Consider the following 17,091-nt stretch of genomic DNA (forward strand, 5'->3'; position numbering starts at 1 on the left):
AATACAGCAGCTCAGCGAACGCTGAGTCTCAAATGCTGTCAAGTCCATCACAGAGTGGAGAGCAGCCAAAATACCAAGTGGTGGCTTCCCTCAAACCTGAATAAAAATGAAAAAAATAAAATAGAAATAGTAATGAACTCACTTGGACAGTTATCACCAGGCTTTTAGGGGTGCACCTTATCTCACTGGCAATCGAAGAGCACATGTTCCTCATAACTGACTGTGCTATGGATCATGGCCAAGAGTAGGAAGGTGCGTTGCAAATCACCTGCCCACTGGTTGCCCAACAGAGCAGAAGAAAGCCTCTTCTGCAGCTGGAGGTTGTCTATAAGAGCCGTGCCTTGGGGAAGGGACACCAAGGGATTGGGTGAGCCAAGGGGACCAAAGTCCTCCCAGGATCAAGATGCCCCAGCACTCTTCCCCTTCTGAGTGGATCCAATCTGCCTGGGCAATGCCCAACCAGCACCTGGAAAGTGTGAGGAGTCATAGCGTGGATTTTGGTGGGCAGGAGGAACAGATTTGGGAATGCATGGGGCAAGGGAGAGAAGGCGGCACTGGGAGTTGCACAGGTCACATACAATCCCCATGAGGATGCATTAATAGATGAACGGTCTTTTACGGGCTGCTGTGAGAGGAGCCAGACGAGCATCAGCCTGGGCTCTGACAGACACCAGGACTGCGTAGCCCTGGCCCCTGACCCTGTCTGCGTAGCTCAGGGCACACAATGTTCTTAATGGATAAAACTTGGGGCAAGGAAGGATGCCAAAAGCAACATCCCCAGCCCAGCCTTGTGGCTCCGAAGGCTCATTCAGTCCTCATGGCCGTGGCATGGGTCTTTCCTATCATACTCTTGGGGAAGTCAGCAGCAAAGCACCTAACGCTTTCTTCCTGGCATCCGAGCAGGGCAGCAGCCTGGCTTGACAGCCATACAGAAGCGAAAGAAGTCCCTTTAAAAAGTATGAGCAGCATCAGTCAAGAGCATCTTTTGCTGCGGGCTCACCAGGAGACACAGCATCCATCCTCCTTCCCCACCACCAGTCTCACTCAACCACACACGAGCATTAGCAAAACACACGGTGAAGTCATGACAATCTTCCCCTGGAGCTGTTGAGTTGCTTTTAGTGGCTTCTCAGTTTGCTTCTGCTGGGAGCAGTCCCTGAAAGTCAGACAGCCTTGGGCAGTGTTTGGTCATCTGCTTTGCAGAGAAATATTTCTGGGATACTTGTTGAGTGTTCTCAGAGCTCTGTTTCTCCCCTCGCTGCATTTCACAGAATCACAGAATCAATCAAGTTGGAAGAGCCCTCTGGGATCATCGAGTCCAACCATTGCCCTGACACCACCATGTCAACTAGACCATGGCACTAAGTGCCATGTCCCGTCTTTTCTTAAACACCTCCAGAGATGGTGACTCCCCCACCTCCCTGGGCAGCCCCTTCCAATGGCTAATGACCCTTGCTGTGAAGAAATGCTTCCTAATGTCCAACCTGAACCTCCCCTGGTGAAACTTGAGGCTGTGTCCTTCAGACTCGGCTTTATGATATTGCTCTAGCGTCCTAGAGGTGAGGCAGGTGTTTTGTCTTCTTTTGCCATGCTCCCCTTTGGGCTTTCCAGCTCAGAGTCCTTCCCATGATATCCAGCCCTGAGACATCACTGCCCACTATCTATAAGTGCCATTAGGCTGCATTTTGTGAAATGGAGTACCTGGAGTGAGACGGGAGCATAAGAAATGCTATTTCCATTTCACCACGGGTGGTGGTTCTGTGAGTGATGCTGGAATTTTAGCTTGAAAAGAAAAATGCAAATATACCAGAAAAATCTTCAATGAGCTGAAATTTCAGTTTTCATTAAAAAACCCTGCTCTGATGGAAATTACTTCAGCAGAGCCTGTTCCCGGCCATCAACTACACAATGACCTTCTGTCCTCCTGCCCTCCTCCACTCCCATGCGTCATGGCTGCATCCAGATTCCTCCTGCTCCAGGGAGCATCTCGGAGAAGATGTGGCTGGTACGACCCCTTCATCCCTGTGTGGCACAGAGCTGAGAGAGTCTTCTCTTGACTTGCTTGTGTCATAAATTCTTGCATGTGGGAGCAATTATCCTTGTGAAATTACAAAAAAGTCTTTGAGAAAAACACAATGGTGGATAATTTGCAGGTTTTTCTTCCTCCCTCCCTCATCCCCTACGACCCCTATTTTAAAAATCAGACACAGCAACAATTCACAGCAACGTTTTAGACAGGTTTGTGCATGTATTTGGTACAAACAAACAAAAATATGTGCATTCTGTTTCATAGAGTTTACATCAACCTGACAGAACTTGAATCACAAAACAGAAATACTCCGGCTAATAAATACATCTGGGGATGAAAAATAAAAATCTGTACATAAAAAATTCCAATGTCTGCTAAAGAAAATGTACACTTATATACATACTGTAAACAATAGTAATGCAACCCAGCTGCAGTCCACCTCAAGTTAACAGGGACCTTCCTTCCCCCTTAAATGGGACTTGTGAGAGTCGGCTGATGTAAAAGCTGCTGCTCACCATCCTGCACGCTCGGTTTGTCGACGCAGCAAGGCCTGACGATGCAATAGTGACACAAAACCAGCGCGATGAGGTGGGAACTGCTGGATAACCAAGGAACGGGTGCTTTGGGAAATGGCCTGCTTGGCAAATTGGGAGAAACGAGGCCATACCCTCAGCTGGTCACACCCTTGTGGGTCCAGAGAAGTCGGTGGGATCAGATCAAATTTACCTCCTGAAGGTCTGAGCCCATTTTTCCAAACTTGGGAAAGCTTGGAGATTAAGGGAATTGGAGTGAAGTGCACAATTTTAGATACTCAGGTCATCTTTCATACATCGTTGTCCTTCCTCCCCTGCCAGCAAAGGTGGCCCTGCCTGCTCTAAATGAAGCTCTACATAAACAGCCTCAGAGTCCAGTCCTGGCATTGCTGCTTCTGATGCAAGATGCTAAATGAAAGGGGGGCCCTGGCTAAGGTGAGAAACGAGTATTTTGCCTGAATGCAGCACAGAAGAGCTCAAGACTTTCCTACAGCACTTTCTAGGGTATCTCTCAGGGCCTGATCAAACGCAGTAAGTAAATGAGCCAGAGTTTGGGCATTTATGTTTGTGTATGCATATGTGTGCTTGAACAGACTTTATCCTCATTTTCTCCCCTGTAGATCTGTAAAGAATTGGGATGGTGAGGCAATAAACCTCCAGACTAATCTTTCTTCTCCTTCTGAATGCTTTCAAGGGGCTGTAAATGTAAATATTTCAAAATTGAAAAAAAACCAAAGAAGTATATTTAAAAGATCAGGGAGAAGTGTAAGCAACAATTTCAGCTCATTCTTGGGAATAAACTGCTTGCCAGCGATTGCTAAAAGCCCCTGCAAGGTCTCCATTTATAGGAGAATGCCATTTCGGAGATGACATTTATATTTATAAGTGTAGTAAAGTGTGTATGTGTATCTCTATAGTCATGGATGCACATGTTACCATGTGCTATGGGTGTCTGGCAGTGGAGAGACACCAGATAAATCTGCTCCTGAGCATCAGGGAGCATTTAATGGCAAATGTCCATCTTTCCCCTTGACTAGACGTTCATTTCTGATGATATCCGTATCAGCTCATCCTAAACTGTGCCCCCAAATTGCTTACATTAAGCACTTGCATGTGTTAGACCTGCAAAGCAGTGTCACCAGAACAGGGGCCAAAAATGCAGGTCTGGGTGCTTTTACTCCCTCCGGGATGGCATGTGTGCACATGCATCCTGAGAGGTGGGTAGAAGGTGGGAGGAGTCATGTTTTCACCTTGACCTTCCAGGCATCTCTGCTCTTCAGCAACTGCGCTCTCCCTGATGCCTTCTTTGCTACGTCCCCAGTGCCATCAGGATCCCAAAAGCACCCAGGAAACCAGTGGCAGCCTCAATCCTTACACTGCAAAATGACTTTCTGTGCCACCCCATCATCCCTGCAGATTCTCACTTCCCTTGAAGGCCAAAGAAATGGGAAAAAAAAAAGATTAATTTCCCCACAGATATTCCCGTGGGGCATTGGGCCCTTGTTTTGGTAGGGCTGAACCTCTCAAGCTGGCAAACGGGCTGGTTTTGCAGACACTGGCAAACACGCAGGCAGTAACGAGTCTGGATTCAGTGTAAGTGCAATGCTGCCCATGTGCTTTGGTGGGATTTGCTGCTGGGAGGAAAATATTTGGACAAAATCTGCAGGTCTTTGTGTCGTAATTTGTCCAGTTCAGAGTCTTGCATTGAGTAAAGGGGAGAAGGGTGTTAAGGGTGTTGAGACAGGGCCAACTTCAGATATCATGTCTCAGTATGCACTACAAAAAAAAAAAAATAAAAGAAGTCCAACTTCTCTGTTTTGATTTCCTTTAAAGCAAATGAACAGCAGAAACAAAGGTAACATCCTCTTTGCTACTCCTAGGAACGTTTAATCTCCTTTGATAGCCACCCTTAAGAGGATTAGCTAGATGTGCTGGAGGCACATTAGTGAAAGACTCCTAATGGATTTGGGGGACAGTGCTGATGTGGATGAGTTTCCATCCAGGACATGTTGTGTCATGTCTCCACCCCTCAACTTCATGTTCCTGTTCTTTACTCACCTGGCTTGAGACACTGCACCTCAGATCCGGACTTTGCCCCCATCACCTACGTGTCTCCTTCCTCTGCCCACAGCTTAATCTAGTATCTCTTTGTGGCTCATTGCCTGTCTGAAATCTGATAAAACCAGTGCCTGCAACCAGTGACAAGCAGAGTTTGGGAGACCATTTTTCTGAGTTGCAAAGCACCCTTTGTGTGACCTGGCCAAGGTGGGCCTGTCATGGCTACAGCCTCCTTGTGGTCCCCAGAGGAGGCCACGGTGCCCTCCTGAGGGGAGCTCACAGTCTAGGGCTGTGAGAGAGGCAAAAAAAACCCCCTTATTGACATTGCTTTTCACCATGCTAGCAGACATAACCAAGGGCAAACGCTGATAGCCACCAAAGGCTTTGATGTATCAAGTATGTGGGAAGCCACCTGGGAGAAGAGTCATGGGCATGACCCTGACTGGGAGAAGATCCATCTACACGAAGGAGCTCCAACTGCACATCAGCTCCGTTTAGCTTTGACTCTATGGGCAGTAGAAACAGCCCCCAAACTCAGCCATCCCACCTTTCCTGAGCCATAGCGCAGATTGACTATGGACCTGAGCATAGCCCGTAGGATGCATCTTTATTCTGTGTCATTTGAGAGAGACAACAAGAGCAACAAGGGGACACAAAAGGCTGGGGATGATTGACACCAAAAGGAGCTGCTTTCTCTCTGTATCACACAGGGATGCGCACTAGAGCAAGGTGGGCTGCAAGTAATTCACTGGAAAGTGATATGAGGAATGCATCACAGGTTGGAATTGGAGGAGAGACCTGCACACCATTAGCATCAGCGTATACATCTGGACTGCTCCTCTGGTCTAAAACCAGGTTACATGACGGGGCGAAGCTGTGGTCGCTGCAGATATCATGGCTGAGGGCCAGCATCCCCCCACCCTACTTGGGAATACCACAATCTGCTCGCCCTCCAAAGCAAAGGCCTTGTCTGGAGGTCCTGCCCAGCCCTGTAGATCCACAAGCTCCCAACCCACTATCTAAAGGATCAGCTGCCAGCTACTGCTCGGCAGCTTCCTCTCTGGGTGCTGGCTCTGGATGGAAACATGATCACATGTACTATGGCATCTTCTGGGATCTGATCTTTCCGTTAGGTTTTGTGGTGGTGTTTTTAAGGCAAAGGAGACATCCTGGTTTCCCTTAATTGCACAGCTCCATCCAAAGTCAAAGATAACCATCCACTGCAGGAAACAGCTCTTGTCCTAGGGCTGTATCTACCCCACATTTTCCCCTCCTGCTGATGCTCATTAGAATAGGATACGTCATTGGCTCTTATTTGAGGAACCCATGATCCCAGAGAAGGGGCTGACCTCCACATGGGGGATACTTGTGCAACCCTTGAGCAACTGCATTTTATACCTGATTGCTGCTTCCAGTCTGCCTGACAGACCCACAGATGGTATCCCTTCGCCTTTCTGCTAGATACATCTAAAGAAATCATTGACAGCTGTCCCAGTGGCTTCAAATATCTGTTTCTCGCAGCCTGCAGCAGTCTGTTAAGTCATAGGTTTGATAGTCAATGGTTTCCGTGAAGTCATGAGGGATCCCGATAGAGACAGACTCCACCTCTGTTTTGTAGCTGGCTGTCACCCCCCCTTTTCTGGAGCCACCCCGGATTTTGTTAGAAAGGCTGTTCATCTTCTCCTTCAGCTGGGTGGATGCTGGTTTCTGGAAAGGACTGAGCATTTTCCAGCCCTTGAAGCTGAGTGTTCGCCTCTTACTGGCTCTCTCCTGCAAGGAGGAGTTAAATATGAACGAGCTGTTCAGGGTGCTTATCCTGGGCCTCATGTCTGTCTCACAGTCTTGCACCGTGCTGTTCACGGAGGCCCCTCGCCAGTGGTGGTCATAGACACGCCAGATGGGCCGTCTTCTCCGGTGGCATTGGCATTTGAGAAGTCTAATGAAAGCTCGCTTGAACTCTTTGCTGGAGCAGGGGTAGATGATGGGGTTCACGCAGCTGTTGAAGTACCCCAGCCAGAAGATGACCTTGAAGACCATTTCAGAGGGCTTCAGAGATGGGAAGAAAGAACCTTGGAAGAGATTAAAAGAAATATGGTTAGAGGAAGGGGGGAAGTGTATGGCAGCACAGGGTAGCAATGGTGGTGGTCAGCCCAGTCTGGAAGAGGCAAGACCTGCAGAAAAGGCTGAAGGTGTGATTCTGCTGTTAGGTCCTTGGCTAGCAATGCCGTTGCCACCAGAGTGAAGATCTGACCACTGCAGGACTGCAAGGCATGGATGGTTAAGTGATAATGATGGATAATACTATGTCTTTGGCAAGACCCTCTGAGCCTCCACTGCAAAAGGGTTCCTAGCAATGGACCCAACACCCTCAAATGCAGCTGTGAGCCATCATGGCAAGCCAATACAGCTTGGAGGGAGGGTGTTAATTGTTGCAGCAGCTACATGAACATGAGAGGTGGAGGAAGTGGAGGATTTTTCTCACAACTCTCTCCAGACCACCATTCAGCTAACCCCCCTAGTCCAGCATGCACTATGTTTTGAAGGCGATCTACTCCAGAGGATAGACTGAAAGTCCTGCTGCAGGACCCAACAGCCCTACGGCCAAACCAGTTTCCCTCAGGGTGGGTTCCAGCCATCCTGCTCTGAACTGATGCAGGAGACTGGCACCCAAGAGGAATCTTCTGTACCTGGGTGCCATGATGCTTTCTGAGACCCTATAGCAGGAGCTGAGGGCATAATTTTGGGGAACACATTCAGTGGTCTCCATGCCTCCCTGGTTTATCAACACAAGGCAGCCAGACCCTGTCCCATTCCAGATCAGACGGAGAAAATTGTTGCTCGGCTAGTTTGCAGGGATCAGTTCCTGGCGTCTGCCTCTTCCTACGTGTTCCACTGCACGCTTCACCACTGCAACACAAAAGGATGGATAGAGCCCTGTCACCTGCACTGATGGAAGAGCAACACCCCCTCACCTCCTACACTCACGTATTTTTGGGTCATCAATGTCACACACCCTCTGCTCAGATTTTGCAGTGATGCTAAAGTGGACACTTAAAGTGGGCTTAGATAACATCCACCACCCCAAGCTTGTACCTGCTACTTGAAAACTCTTGTGTCCACCCCAACCCCTATTTATGCTTTTGTGCTGGAGGTTCTGGGTGGTTTTCTTAGTGAAAAAGCTGGAGATTTTGTTTGCAGCCAGAAGATGTCAGTGTTGCTCCCACGTGGCCCCATCACTTCGCATTCCCCACTCAGGTCTGAAATAACTTTCTGACTCAGCCTTATTTTCTTTTAATTTTAGCTCTGGATGACAAATCGTGTCGCCATGTGACTGAGCGTTAATTTGTATTTTAGTAAATAACATTAGCTCTGGGTATCATTATTATTTTCCCTGTGCTCAAAAGCCTGGTGTCAAAACAGTAGAACAGGTGCCAGGAGCCAGAAATTTGGGACTGACACTACAGAAAATCTCCCCAAGCTCTTTGCTGGAGAAAAAAAAACGTCATCCAGGAAACCCCAGAGCACTGATTCCAGCAAAGCTTTCTTACAGCCATCCCTAAAAAGTGCAGAAATTACAGCCAGACTCAGCACTGGGTACGTGGGCTGCTCCATCATGGGGACGTGGGAGAATAAAGACAGAACTCAGCATTTTCTGATGGTCGGGCAGGGGAAGCACAGACGCAACCATGCAGCTTAAACATCTGCCAAAGGCCAACCCAAGCCGTAGGGCTGGAGTACACGCTGGCTGTCAACATATGCTGAAGGAGCCATTGAATAAGGACAGTAAGCAGGACTGACATCTCTGTGCTGGAAAGACCCGGAGCCTTCATGGAGATAATGACATTTGCATTTTAATGAGCAGCCACTGCTGTGGCCCGTGGCTTCGAACCGTGGGCGCTGGGGTTGGCAGCGGCAATGACCCCACCTTGGCTGTTTTTGATTAAAGGGGTTTATTCCTTCTGGGACAGTGGTGGGCTTTATAGGCTGGTGCTAGGCTGCTTGAATCACCACATCCAATCTATTCACAGTGGGAACACCACCCCTGAGTGTTTAGCCAGGAGCTTTTAAACACCTCAGTGGTGCTGAGGACTGTCCCCCTTTGCACTGCATGTAGCATCTCCTCCATTCTCCATCCGACCACGACTTTGAGCCTTTCCCCTTTCTCACACTGCCTCCAACCCATCACCCTGGACCTACAAGCACTGTCTGATGCTTTGGGCAATGTGGACCAGTGGTAGGTTTTCAAGCTCAGCATCAAGCGGGAGAGGGGCTCTTTACAAGGGGAAGTAGTGACAGGACGAGGGGGAATGGTTTTAAACTGAAAGAGGGGAGATTTAGATGAGATATTAGGAAGAAATTCTTTGCTGTGAGGGTGGTGAGACCCTGGCCCAGGTTGCCCAGAGAAGCTGTGGCTGCCCCCTCCCTGGCAGTGTTCAAGGCCAGGTTGGATGGGGCTGGGAGCAACCTGGGCTGGTGGAAGGTGTCCCTGCCTGTGGCAGGGGGGGTTGGAACTAGATGGTCTTTAAGGTCCCTTCTAACCCAAACCCGTCTATGATTCTATGAATTCCCCTCCTCAGTCTCAGGTTTGGCAATATTGGACATGTCTGTTTTCCTGCCTGAACTCCCCCCCATCTCCATCCTGCCCAGGGACCACCCTCTACCCAGAGCCCTGTGCTCTCTGCAAAGGGATCCCTGGCTCTCAGCCCTAAGACATTGTGTTGTCCCAGCTTGACCCTGCCATGACTCAATGTAAGCATTTTGTTCTACTACAGGTGAAGGAGCTCATGAAGCATGTAATCCTGCTCATACTCTTGGTGGGGAGAGGTTCCACGCCTCTGTTTCCCCACTGGAGAATGGGGTTAAGTACCATAATCTCTTTCACAGTGTTGTTGTGAGCCCTGTTTGCAGCTCGCACTGGGTTCTCAGAGGAGCTGCAGCTTTATGTAGCATTTTTTAAGTTTAAGAGAGAGGAAAAGAAAACAAAAAGCTATGGTAACAAAGCAAATAAAAGAAGGGTCTCTTTAGAAATGAGACCAGTAATTACTGCTTGAGCCAGGCTGCTTAAGAGATCGGTGCTTGCTTAAACAGCTTGATGGTTGTGAAGAAAATGATTTGTACCTAGTGTTTAGCGGTTCATTGCACAATGCAGTTCCTGTACTACATACTTCTTTTGCATCTAGATAAAAAATACAAATTGAAAAGAAAAAAAAAGACTATGAATTCCCTGAATTTCAACCTTGGCCGTTTTTCATCAGCTAGAACCTTGTGTACATCTGAAGACAAGGGCCTCATTACCATCCTCATTACCATGCAAATGAGTGTGCCCCTTGGAAGAGACGTGTACTGAGTGCATCCATAGTTTCCTCATTTGATCACACCGGGATGAACAGAACTAGGCAGTGAGTTCTCAGAACAGGTCCTTGGCTGGTAACTTTGTACGTGCTGGAGCATCAGACTCTCTTGATAGGCACCGGGAGGTCGCACGTAAGGAAGAGTTGTGGGGTCTTATTTAGGGAATGAGTAAAGAATGGAAGGAATTAGCTCTTGCTTTAATACACACAAATATGCAACATTTTGAGAGAGGGAGGGTTTTTGGACTGGGCTTTGTAACAGTTACTATATCGGAGCATGGTTGTTTTAGGATGCATGGAAGACAGTACTGAGTAATGGACACTTGAAGAGCTCAGGAAACACAGTTGGATGCTTCCAAGGTCCAGAAATAGAAAATGGGAATAAAACATAAGGTATAGCAACACAGAGTGATGCACCAACACTTTAGCCTGACATCTCAGTGTATGAGCACTTTTTGATGATCTGGCCCCAAAAGCATCAAAACCAGAACAGGGCAGTATCAAAGAACAGGAAGCCCAGATATTGTAAGACTTGTATCACCATACAAGTTCCTGAAACCTCGTCTTGTTTCAAAGAGGAGCTGTTCCTACTCACTCAGAATCAGCCCTCTGGACACGTCTCTTGGGCGTCCAGCTTAACACTTCACCGCAAAGCTTGGTGTACTTTCCAAAGGAGGAGGTGCTGACACCCACCTTGGGGACATCCACCCACAGGGTGGTCTTGGCGTGGTGAGCAGTAACACTGTGTGCAGTATGTGTGCTGGGATCCAGCAACGTCCTGTCATGCTGGAGCGTCTGGGACCCCAGAGCCCTCACAGAAAGAAGACAATGGAGACTTGGCTTGCCCTTGCTCTGCTGGAACGGGACTGCTGCTTTTGGGGGTGCTCCATCCAACCTAACAAAATTCACATGTGTAGAGAGAGCCTGGGGAGTAGGGACAGACCTCTGAGGTGCCCCTTCTCCACCCTGCCTGCCTACCCAGTAATGGTCTCTCTCTCCTGGTAGGTGGAGGATCCTGGTTGTATCTTGGTGTAGGATGCTCCCAGGTAGGGTGGGATGCATCTGCCTTGTTGCGGAGACTCTGTGTTGGCTTATGGAGATCCTGGTGAAGACTTTGTCTTCTCTTAATAGATACAAATTTTATAATAATACTGCTGGGGGATTTGAAAGTCCATTTGGCACCTTTATACCTTTCGTCATTTTATAAAAGGTCATTCCACATCTTGCAGAGTCTGAATCCCAGTGATTGATAGAGCTGGGTCTGAACAAGGACTGCAGGTCCTGTTGTAATCCTAGATAATTATCTTCAGGATCATTAAGAAATTAAGAAAGCTGCAGGTGAGCTCAGGGAAAGCCTGCCCCCACCATGCTAAGTGACCGGAGTCACAGTCTAAACATGATCTGAAGATTGAATTTCATTTTTGTGGTGGTGCAAAAGTTGAGCCAATAAGTTAGGTGCTCTGAAGTGAAAGCAAAATAGTGATTTATTTGGTGTTCTTACAGTGTGTGTGTGTGTGCAGGACATGCATATGTATATGTATACTGTGTATGTGCCTACACATTTTTTTCCTAGGTGATGTCACTCTGCTCATATCTGGGAAAAAAAAGCCAGCTAGCTACAAATTTCTGAAGCCATGGGCATGCTCCTCAAAGCTGTGACACCCTGTGCTGGGTGGCTGGTGGATGCAATCTCCCCTCCACACATCCAAACACATATCCCATTTTTCTTAGGTTATTTGAGCGAGCACAATCTCATGATCTTTCCTTGTCTGCACTTCTCCACCCTGCCCTCCCCCTGACTCACTTGAAGGTGATATCACTGGATTGTTTGGAGAGTGGCTGGTCCCAGTGTTCAGTGCTCAAAAAAAATAAAGCAAAACAAGAAAAAAGACAAATGCAGAAATGAAAATGGACCCAGTCCAATCTAAATTCTGGCCCCGGCTCCCAGTACACAGCCAGAATCTGTGAGCAGGGTTGCTTTTGCCGCAGTTGGCAGAGGCATCTTTGTTTTGAAAGGTCCCTGCTTTACAGCATGTCCTGAATAGTCCATGGCACAAAAGTGCTGCAGATGTGATAGCAGGTGGGTAAAACAAAGTGCCAAAGTCATGCCCCAGTGCTGTCCCACCATGAGTGGGAAATGTGAGGACCAGCAGGATCGTTCACACTGACAAGGGGCCTTGCTGCTCCATGGTGTGGGCTTTGTATGGGAAATGGCCCTGTACAAAAATAGCTTGTGGAGAGCTGGACCTTGCAGGTGTTGGTGGAATGCCATGGAGAAGGTAAATAAGGAGCCTTTTCCACTACAAGTGGCATCACAGGAGATGGAGACTAGGGGGTGGTAGGTTAAAAGCAAATAAGAGGAGACGGTTCATCTCACAGCATGTACCTCAGCTGTGGGTATCCCTGCAGCAGGAGTCTGTGGATGCCAAAAAAAGATAGGCCAAACTCATGGAAGAGAAAAAAATCTACCAAGGTGCAAACCACTTTGTTCTTGAGTTAGGAAACTCCAGAAATACATATATAGGATTAGGCCTGTGGTGGGGACAGGTGTCCCATCACCCAAGCTTCTCCTGAATGTGGCCTTGAAGGTCAGGAGGGGTCTGAGGACTCCCTCAGGATGCATCAGAGCAGCAAGTCAAGAGAATTGCAGCAGGTATAGGAAAAACCCTGATGCAGGAGGCACCGTAACTGCCGAAGCTCGCTGTGGGCTCTCCTGGCCAAAGAAAGAGTCAGTCTCTTCCTTCTTTTCTTTGTGTCTCTCACAAACTAGAATAATTAAATTTGGATCAAAGCAATCATGAGCTGCCTCTTTCTGCCCATTACTCAGCTTGCATCGCTCCTTGCCAGCTCCTTCCTGGGCCCCCATGATGGACAACTTCCCTGATGTGGATGCATGGAAGAATGGGCTGGGTATCAGCAGGGATTTCTGCCTTTGTGTGGGACTGGGTGTCTCAGCTTCTGACCAGTCTTTCACAACCTTCTCCTCCTTCTGCTGTTGAGCACTTCCACTGGGCGTCTGTAGGCATCTCAGGGTCCCTAGAGGGTTAACATCTCCTCATAGCTGGTGGTGTGTCTTGGAGTGATGGGGGGGTTCACTGCCCTCCTAGGATGGATACAAGATCTGCTTGGCGTGGGGAGGAGGACAGCATGTTCGCAGTAACTCCAGTGTTTTCCCTGGAGGCCAGTGGTGTTGGGATATCTGGTGGAATGCCTCAGGCCTGTGAGCCCTCCAGCCGACTCCATAAACAATGTCACAGATAAGCGACAGCTTCCGTCACTCCAGTGAAAGCCCCGACGAGCTGCCTGTGTGCCTCTCTGCTCGTAGACATGACTGATTGTTCCAACTTCTGCACCCTGATCTGACCAGGAAGAAAACCAGGGAGAAGCCACCCCTCCCCTGCCCATTGCTGACCTTCTTGGTAGTGTTGTGTTGTCCCAAGTTGATGGCTGGAGAGACCCACCTGGAGAGCCCCCGGCAATGCCAAAGCCCACGGTGGGGTGTGCATACCTGGCGTGCAGGGTCCCCGTGGGGAGGGAGGGCAGCCTGTGGTGTGGTGGGGCTCAGAGAAGCATGGTTTAGGCTGGGGGTGGTGGGGAGTTCGTAAAGACAGGAGAGGCCAGCCTGGGGGCTTGAGGGCTCTGGAAAACACTGACAGTCTCAAGCAGGATCTCAAATTTGAGGACTGAGTGCAGTTTGCCTGTCAGCAAGAGAAGGATAATGCAGCAGAGCCTTCTTCTGATAATTTACTGGTCTAATTCACAGTGCCCAAACCTGTCCCCTAACCTCTAGGCAACATGGTCCTAGTGATGTCTCCAAAACTTTCTTCTAAATTGCAGCACATCAGTAGGACTTCGGCTGAAATTGGCTGTCATTCCCCCCAGAGCTCACACTGGGGCATTTCTCAAAGCAGTCCTGTCAATGTGGACCATTAATGGGAGTCATTGCCATGAGGATGTTTCCGAGGCACCAAATTTCCTGAAAATTGTGGGTATCTTCTCTGAGTCACCTAATTGAATTTAGGTATCTGAGCTGGTCCCTGGTCTCTTCTTACAGTCAATGGTTTAGTCAGCAGACTCTGTGGACAGTATCAGTGATATGTCTCATCCTAAAGTGTGAGCCCGTACTGGACAGGTTGATCACACAAGGTCTCAGATATGGACCCAGACTCCTGGCTCATGGGCATCCACATCATGGGCATCCAAGGTTACATCTGATGGATTTCATCCTTAATGTCATTGGCATCTGGTGGTCTTCTCCTCTCAGGAGGAGTCTCCAAAACCTCCCATGCATTAGTTTCTCTCCTGTGCAGGATAGGACTTTCATCACTGGAAGAATTTCACCACTGAGCCTCCCATAGTGGTGAAGGGTGGCAAAGTGAAGACCCACACAGGTATATCTACACTGTCACCTGACAGAAAGCTAATGAATAATTTCAAGCCTTGAATTGTGCACAGTGCTAATTTGCTTAGCATGGTCCAGCTACCCCTCTCCAGATAAATTTGATCCACGGAACAGTTCACTCAAAAGACCATTCCCAAAAGGCCATAAAAACTTGACTGTGCAGTCCTCTAGCATTGCCCCAGCAGGCTCTGCATCCTTAATTACCTCCATATGCCCTCACGCCACATCACAGGGCATGCAATGCAAAGCATCTATTTCAGACTGAAGATCCACTCTGGTGGGCTGCACAGGGCAATGCAAAGCATCTATTTCAGACTGAAGATCCACTCTGGTGGGCTGCACAGGGCAATGCAAAGCATCTATTTCAGACTGAAGATCCACTCTGGTGGGCTGCCACACAACACTTCCTGCTCTTCCACAGATTCACAATTCCCATGAGAGTAGTTATGTTGTAAGATGACTGGGGCACTGCATGGGGCCCAAGAGAGGCTTTGGGCCAGGTGCTATAAAGTACTTAATCTGCTCTAGTCTACTCTACAGCTCTTGCTTGAGGGGCTTAATAATCTGCCTTTTTTTTTTTTTTTGCTTTTTTTATTTTTAGCAGCATAGATGACCCTTAGTAGTTAGCTTGGTTCCCGAGAAAGTTGTAGCTAAACTTGTCATTTGCTAGATACCATTGCGAATGTGCTTGTGTGATACTATAGACAGGGGAGGGGGCCAAAGAAGGTTCAATATGCCAAGTTTCTTGGGAGGGCACTGACCCTTCATCTGGGCACACACAGCTGAAAGCAGCAGCAGCAAATCCCCAGAAAGTCATCACGTTCATTGCATTCTCCTTCCAAGGACTCAGATGTGCCATGCTAGCACCATGCACAAAGTTTCATTGCCCTGAACTGAATATACTGCTTTCCATCTTTCACGAGGGATCTAGAAAGAAGAAAGTAGTACTCAAGATAATAAAGGAATAATTAAGAGATTGTGATCTGCCACTACACAGGGGTTGATGGGTAGATATACAGAGCCTTGCGTCTGTAGAAGGGCCAAGAAGGGATTCCCTTGTTTTCCAACTCTGTAGCCCTGTGGCATGATGACAAACCATTCTTTTGAAATATATATGTCAGCTGGATGACAATTGAGAGTTTTTCCCTGCTTCTTGATTTTTAACAGGAGCTTTGTGGACCCTGCTGAGGCAGGACCGGGCAGAGGAAAGTGAGAGAGATTATGAAACCACACATGGGCTTGGATACTGCAAACCAAGCTCACTCTATAACAAAGCTTTTAAAATGATTAAAGCAATGCGTTCACAAGGTAACGAAGAGCAGGACCAAATATCTCCTTTGCACATTGTGGAAGGCAATGTTGGCCCATCAGCTTTCTCATGCCTGTGATGAAGCCAGAACTTGGGCTCTGTCTGAGGATGGCTGCTGGCCATTAATCCTGGGCCGCCTGATGAGCTCATCATCATGAGTTCTTTGCATGCTCTGTGGTGAAGAGCATGGCAGGTTCAGCATTGAAAGGGGACTGTATAGAGGGTCCAGTAGCCCCAAGCTTGGTATTAGACATTGTCCTCTCCACGCCCTCAAACCAAGCTATCCATTAACTCACCTCAACACTGCCCTGCCTAGGAGCAGCATTTTTAGCTGCTTGGTTCATCCTCCAAGAGGAAGGGCTGGGCAGCAGATTCAGGGCCACAGTCAGTGCTGAACACAGCAGGGTCAGTAGGTAGACGGGCTTTGAAAGTGAGTCACAAAATTAAAAAGAAGACAAAGATGTAGACTTTTTTAATCTGCCTTCTAGTACACACTCCCTTAAAGGTCATATTTTTGCGTTGTTTCTTATGCTTGGGAAAGATATAGGTGTATCTAACTGCCTATTCCTTAACGATTCACAGATAATAGCCTGACTCCAGCCCCAAAGGGGACTTTAAAACGAATCTTAAAATCATGAAACTCAGCAAAAGGACATAAATAAAATCACGAAAAAAAAAGTCTAGAAGATTGGCCAATCTGGTAAATCCAAAGGGAGATATCAGGAAGGTTTTTATTTGCCAGATGCAAATGAAGAAAAACAAATAATATGTCTCCTGAGAGAAGGAAAAAGTCAGGGTAACTGAGTTGCACATCAAGAGCTCTTGTCTTGCTGTCTTGAGCAGGAAGAAGACTGGAATCCGCATGCTGATGTTGGAGTGAGCGCAGCAGAGACCACACTGAGATTCTTGCCTGGGTGGTTAAACAGAGGAAACACGCTTGGGACGGTCTTTGAAAAGAAAATTTCCATCTGGCTCAGGATCTGAATGAACACAATGGCCATGAGGGGTTGCTGGGTTCCCTCCAGGGCAATGCAAAAATCCGCGTGTCATTCAAGAGAGGAGCACTCCCGTGGCTCTCCATTCTGCAAACACGGGAGCAGCCTGAGCGTGAAGGTCTGGCTGCATCTGAGCCTGGGAGTCTCTTCTCTGCACGATGGCACCTCGGGCACAATTCTGGGTAACACAGCCAGTATCACCAGCCCTCAGGGAAGGGAAACATTTACGAACAAGCTGACTAGCTGCCATCAGCAGCATGAGTGCACAATAGGTAGAATGTCTCACGGGCAAGAATCCAACCATAGGCGTAGGTTGCAAATAATGATAAGCAAAGATGCTGCTTATTCAAGTCCTGTATGAGCTTACCAGTGACTCTAACAGTATGATGGCAAACCATGTAAGTTCTTGGCCTT

The 17,091-nt window shown here is 48.1% G+C and overlaps 1 protein-coding gene and 1 long non-coding RNA gene across 3 annotated transcripts in view; one reads left to right on the plus strand and one right to left on the minus strand.

The window, feature by feature from the left end:
* Positions 1–2,228: 2,228 nt before the first annotated feature.
* ADRA1D (adrenoceptor alpha 1D) overlaps positions 2,229–17,091 on the minus strand; it is a 50,626-nt gene continuing 35,763 nt past the window's right edge. The window contains exons 2-3 of one of the 2 annotated variants that reach the window (XR_011048339.1): positions 6,019–6,689; positions 2,229–4,338 (exon numbers count right to left, since the gene is read on the minus strand). Coding sequence is in view for 1 of the 2 variants with exons in the window: in XM_068402554.1 (XP_068258655.1) it covers positions 6,121–6,689 (569 nt within the window). In the remaining variant the exon portion in view is untranslated. Of the gene's footprint in view, positions 6,690–17,091 lie in introns of both variants that reach the window. The other variant, XM_068402554.1, reaches the window with a different exon arrangement.
* The window catches only part of LOC137664499 (uncharacterized), a 30,957-nt gene continuing 16,553 nt past the window's right edge, over positions 2,688–17,091 (plus strand). Inside the window, exon 1 of the long non-coding RNA XR_011048341.1 lies at positions 2,688–3,093. This is a non-coding gene — a long non-coding RNA (uncharacterized lncRNA). The remainder of the gene's footprint in view (positions 3,094–17,091) is intronic.

The sequence above is a fragment of the Nyctibius grandis genome, chromosome 6, assembly GCF_013368605.1.
Source record: "Nyctibius grandis isolate bNycGra1 chromosome 6, bNycGra1.pri, whole genome shotgun sequence".
NCBI classification, from domain to species: Eukaryota; Metazoa; Chordata; class Aves; order Nyctibiiformes; family Nyctibiidae; genus Nyctibius; species Nyctibius grandis.